The sequence below is a fragment of the Pteropus alecto genome, unplaced genomic scaffold, assembly GCF_000325575.1.
Source record: "Pteropus alecto unplaced genomic scaffold, ASM32557v1 scaffold78, whole genome shotgun sequence".
Classification (NCBI taxonomy): Eukaryota; Metazoa; Chordata; class Mammalia; order Chiroptera; family Pteropodidae; genus Pteropus; species Pteropus alecto.
The window spans coordinates 15,787,039-15,793,038 of record NW_006443124.1 but is presented as its reverse complement, the minus strand read 5'-3'; the positions used below and the strand labels follow the sequence as shown (position 1 = coordinate 15,793,038).

The 6,000-nt window shown below is 38.4% G+C and overlaps 1 protein-coding gene across 2 annotated transcripts in view; it reads left to right on the top strand.

Moving 5' to 3' along the window:
* The first annotated feature begins 3,733 nt into the window (after positions 1-3,733).
* CNOT6 (CCR4-NOT transcription complex subunit 6) overlaps positions 3,734-6,000 on the top strand; it is a 44,999-nt gene continuing 42,732 nt past the window's right edge. For both annotated transcript variants that reach the window (XM_006923240.3, XM_006923239.3), the window contains exon 1: positions 3,734-3,847. In XM_006923240.3, the coding sequence (XP_006923302.1) occupies positions 3,736-3,847 (112 nt within the window). In that variant the 5' untranslated portion in view covers positions 3,734-3,735. The remainder of the gene's footprint in view (positions 3,848-6,000) is intronic.

Sequence of the window (6,000 nt, the reverse complement as noted above, 5' to 3'; positions counted from 1 at the left end):
TAACTTTAATACAAAAATCTTGGCAAAGGCCTTTTTGGGTTGAGGTAATTGGGTTCTGTTGATTTCTTGAGTTCCAAGTTCCAGCTCATTCCTTAGATTTGGGAAATTCTCGTCCACTATTTGTCTGAAAATGCTTTCTAGTTCCTGCTCCTTTTCTTCGCCTTTGATAATTCCCATTATTCTTATGTTTCCTCTCCTGACAGTGTTAGCTAGTTCTTTAATTTCTCTTTCATTATTTTTCATTCTTTGGTTTCTCTCTTCTTCTTTCTGATTTATTTCTAGATTTCTGTCTTCGATATCACTGATCCTTTCCTTCATCTGGTCGACTTTATTTCCCAAGCTTGCTATTTAATTTTTCAACTCTTGCAGTGTATTTTTTATCTCCAGAATATCGATTCAGTTCTTTTTGAGGGTTTCAATCTCCTTGCTTTGCTCATCTAGTTGTTTTTTTAATTCCTAAAATTGTTTATATGACTCGTTTTGGAACTCATTGTTTTTTCAGAAGTACCATCCTAAAGTCTCTGTCCTTTAAGTTGCATATTTCTATATCTGTAAGCTTATTTTCTGGAGCTTTTTCTCTTTCTTTCTGAGATGCTTTGTCATCTTGGTTGTGCATGGTGTTTAATGGACTATTTCTTCGCCTGGGCATTAATGGAAGTGTATTCTGTTTTTCCAGAAAGTAGGTTTATTATATAAAGGTCTCTCTTTAGCCTGTTGCAAAGGAGGTACTTTTCTTTTGGTTTCCAGTAGGTGGCGTCTAAGCCTCTTGGATCTCTGCTTATATAAAGCCTTAAAATGCCTTTTAAAAAATTTTTCTTGTAGATATTTAATCATGCTCGCTACCCTCAGTTCAGTCCCTGTCAGTGTCAGCAACAGTCTCTGCAGCATTTGCTCAGATTCTCCTGGGGTTCCATAGTGACCAGTCTTGGAGTTTATGGGGAGAGGGACCCTCTGGCTTGGGAGTTGGGGGCTGCAGCTCAGCCTTGGTTTTGCAGCTGGGGCTGGTAAAAATCAACTGTTATTTCTCTGTGGTTGTGTCCCACTTCTCTGTCTTCTGCCCTGATGACTGGGCCCTTCTGCCCAGCGCGGGCGGCTCACAGCAGTTCCAGGCAGGGCTGTTCAGGTAAGTTCCTGCACCTTCACCCCTACCCCTCCTCTTGGAGGAAGCTCCAGCGGCTATGAGAGGCAATGAGAGGCAGCTTCTTTATTTCTCCCAGTCCACTGCCTGACACCCAGGGTTTTGACCTGTGGTAGCTCTTAATGCGCGGATCCCACGCTCAGACCTGCTGATGTGCAGTTTGGGTGTTTTTGTTGAGTTTTAGATGTTCAGCTTATTGTTGTTTTAAGGGGAGAGATCTGGGGATGTCTCTCACTCCACCATTTTTCCTCAAAAGTCTCCCCCAGTTTTCAGGTTTCTTAGTTCAGTATCACTTTCATTGATTCTCTGAGGTGTGATCAAATTCTGGATATTGATTCATACTAACTAAGCTCACTTGAGATTAGTAAATCAGACTCCTGAACTTTCACTAAGAAGTCAGATGGATGAATAATTAATTGGACTGAAATATTAATGTCAGTTAGACAGAGCAATTTCTTACCATAATTAAATTCTATTTGGAAAAGCCAATGAAGATCAGGTGGTTGTTTTTTAAGTAGAATCTGGTCAGAATAATGGCAATTCGGCAACCTTAAGGGATGTTTTCAAAGTCTGGTATGCTTACACAGCATTTTATGTTCCCCAGGTTATTACCAGCATATTCACATCACTCAGAAAGAGCACTTGCTTCACCAGGTTGTCCTCTAGACAGTTCCTGACTGTATAGCCCTCTGTGTTAGGCATTTTTGTATCAGTCTGTTAACTTCAGTCGTTATATTTCTAGTCTGAAGAAATTAACATATAAGAGGACAGTTTTTAAATCAGTAATATTTAACAAAACAAATAGATGTGCTGTTTCTTGTGCAGATGATTATTCTTACCATTAATATTCTTTTTCAAGCAGCTTTATAGGATGACTTACCTTCTACGTTTTGACTACATGGTCAAAGCTCATTTCTGTGTTTGAAAAATAGCTCTACTTTCCATCAGTAGGGAGGCAGCATAGCCTAAAGAAAGTAATTTTAACTTTTTTCCAATTTTTTTATGGTGGGAAAATATGCATAAACAAAATTTACCATCTTAACCATTTTCAAATGTAGCATTTAGTGTTATTAAGTACATTTATAATGTGTTGCAACCATCACCACTGTTCATGTCCGTAACTTTTCTTGTAAAAGTGAAACTGTGTCCCCATTCAACAATAAGTCCCTATTCCCCCACCTCAGCCCCTGGCAACTTCCATTCTACTTTCTCTCTCTATGGTCTTAACTATTCCGAATACCTCATAGAAGGAATCATACAGTATTTGTCTTTTTGCAGTTGGCTTATTCACTTAAAAAATAGCTTTAACTTTTAATTAGACACATTCAGAGCCTGATTCTGACTTCCCAGCTTTGTAACACTGGTTAAATTGCTTAAACCGTTTTGGAATTCAGGTTCTTTTGATATAATAGAGTTAATTCCAGCTCTGCATGAAGAACTAGCAAAAGATTAAATCTAGAGAGATTCAAAGGAAACCCAAGAGAAAAGGTATCCAGGAAGCCAAGTGCAATAAGTGTTTCTAGGAGGGAGCGATCATCTCATCAAGTATTGATCACAGGACAAGTTAAAAGGGGGTCTGAGAAATGACCCCTGGATATAACAATGTGAGGTCACTGGTTTTCTTCTTGACAGTTTTCGGTGGAATGTTAAAGCACATACTGATTAGAATGGGTTTAACTGGAAGAAGAGGAATAGGAAATAGCATACAGAGCCCTTGAGGATTTTCGTTTGTAGAGGATGAGAGAAAAAAAGTAACTAGAGCGGGGATAGGGTCAAGACTTTCTGAATAGAGGAAATAATACCATGTATCTGTATACTAAAGGTAAAGATCCAGTATGGAGGGAAAATTTGATGTTCAAGAGAATTGCCAAGTAACGTCCTTGAATAGAGAAGGTGAAGAGGTGGGATTAAGTGCCAAGAGGGCAGGCACTTTGTTCCTAGTAAAAGAGCATAGATGGCCATAGGTCAGAGTTCATAGAAAGAAAGGCCTTTTCTGGTTTTCTGTTTTGATGGGAAAATGGAAGAGAAGGAAGATGGAGGAGTGGGTGTTAGAGATTTGAAGATAGAGGTCTTGTAGGAGAAGGGACTAAGAATTTACAGTATAATTTCTGATCAGCAGAAAGAGTCCATTTGAGGTAAGGGATTGCTGACTGGCTCACTTTAAATTCACATGGTGGTTTTTCTGCAGCTATGTTTAGCTGTGTAGGTGTTCAGAGTAGGCGAACAGTTGGTTAGAGTGGGTTATGGTTTATACAAACGAATAAGGTGAAGTGAAACTGGGACAAGAAGTTTGGGGAAATGTGTAACAGAGTGAAATTTCATTCCATCTAAACATTTCAGAATGTGTCTATAACAGATAAGGATTTAAAAAAATATATCAGCTTATATTTAGATTTTCAAATTTTGTCTGATCTTCAGAAATGCTTTTTACACTTGATTTGTTCAATCCTCCATTTCTCCAAGGAGAAACTGGCTCTTTTTAGTTGCAAATGGTATTTAGAGATCATACTATGGGTGTCTGCTTTTTAAAAAGATGTCATTTTCAGTTATTTGAGTCTTCATAATACTGATTGGTTTCTTTTCTTAATTCAACAGGCATGCCCAAAGAAAAATACGAGCCCCCTGACCCTCGGAGGATGTACACAATTATGTCCTCTGAGGAAGCAGCAAATGGAAAGAAATCACATTGGGCAGAGCTTGAAATAAGTGGTAAGATATGCAAGCATAAATGTATGGTGTGGAAATTAAGATATGGTAGAAAATCAAGTTTGCTAATGCCAGTACACAAAAGAAGCAATGTTGTATTTTACCAATGCTAATCTTAGAAACAGGAAGGTCCAGTAGAAAGAACGTGGTTTGAGTCAAAGTTCAAAACCCATTCATTGCTTATTTGCAGTTTCAGTGTCCTATTTTTAAAATCAGGATAATATCAAGGACGAAATGAAAATAACACTTGTGAAGTGCCTCGTGTGCAAAGGTTTGTTCTGGTACTTAATTCTCTGGTAAAGTAGGATTGTTTTAAAATTACAGATTTCCAGTGGGGTGGGACCTGCTCATTCTAGTATAAGTTCTGGGATTGATTTGTTTCTCGCTACTTTCATCATTTGCTTTTTTCAGTCTGAGTCTCTGAGGACAGCCTTATTTAGAAACACAAAATCTAATGAGTTTGGAGCAGATCTTAAAGTTCTCTCTACCTTTAATGCAGTCTAATCATTTTCCAAGAAATATATGAGTCCCCACATTCACAGAGGATATCCCCAGCATCCCTGATAGTGGGCATGTAGCCTTTTCTTAATCTTTCAAAGGTGGTAAAGGGACATTGTTACTTCTGAAGGCAACCAGCGCTAACATAGTTTTGTGTTAATGTTGGCCTAATATGCCTCCCCATAATTTCCTGAAATAATACAGAGTAAGTTTTCTCTTTTTTCTGCCCTTGATTTATTTTTAATGTAATGCAGCAAACATACTGAGCATGTGCTATGTGTAAAACATTTTGCCAGGCGCTGTACTAGGCATATGGAAGATATATAAATGGAAAAATACAGTTCCTATCATTTTGGAGCTTATGGCATATTAGGGAGCGAGAAGAAGGGACTGATCGGTATAAATAACTAGTAGACAGAATATAGCTGCCACGTCTAGGTAGAAAAGTGCTGTACAGGAAGCAAAAAGGAAATAGTGATAGTAGTATTGCTCCCTTGTCAGCTCCAAATTTCTGGGTAACCTAATGAGTGAGTAAACATAAACTTCTTCTGCAACCATAGTAGAGGTCAGACCCACACAGGTCTCTTCTGTTTTCTTTTTCTTGATTTTTAGAGTGCCAGCCTTAATTAAGCTGAGTTCAATTTTTTATAAAGTGGGTGTGGTGGAGAGTGAAATTTCTCTCTTCTTTCCCTTCTCCTGTCAAATTTGACTTTCTGGGTCAGAGGATCCAAAAGAGAAATGTGCTCTCATTTACCAGTTACCTTCATAGCACAGGGAGTCACTGTTCCCACTTTGCCCTTTTAATTTCTTCGGGACTGTTATTTAACTGCATTTTCTCTTTTTTCAGCGTGGATTAGCAGTTTTTGAATTGTAACTTCTTTGCTTATAGAGAAGTTTTCCCTTTCTTAAAACATCAGGATGAACTAAGCTAGAAGATACATCAGTTTGATTTTGAGTCACTGTTCTCTGCTTGCTCTGAACTATGGGATGCCGTTTGTATATAAGATGGGAAGGAAGAGGGGAGGGTCCTCTAAAGTAACATTCTTTGCAGATAGTCTTTACCATGCATGATGGAGGATAAGCTGTTGGTTGACTAGGTCTCTGGAACAGGACCTCATAGTTAACAAAGCCACTACTAGGGAGGTTTTATTGTCTTAGTCCTTAATATATAAGCTCCTATGTGTAGAAATTGTCAAGGCTGAACTCATTTCATGCTAAGACAGTCATTTCATGTATATGCTGTAGCATCAGTTCCTTAAGATCCTGTGATACAAAATTCTAGGGATCTGAGGCCATTGATCCTGGACCCACAGTTCTCTCATATGCTCCTCTGGGTCCAGGGGATGGATGGTCAGTTCCTTGTGTCACTTGGAGGAACTGGATAACCAGATATGCCAAGTGACTATTAATCATCTACTTTTAAGAAAGCTTTTTAATTGTGAAATGAAACACAGAAAACCACAAAGACAAATATATTAATGAACTATTATAAGGTCAAAAGCCTATAACCACTTACCCAAGTCAAGAATTAGAAGTTTTTCACTTACCTCAGAATTCCCTCCATAAGCCGCAGCCAGTCAGAACACCCTCCCTGCTCCCATAGGTAACCATTATCCTGACTTTTATAGTAATCACTTCCTTTGTTTTCTTAGTCTTAA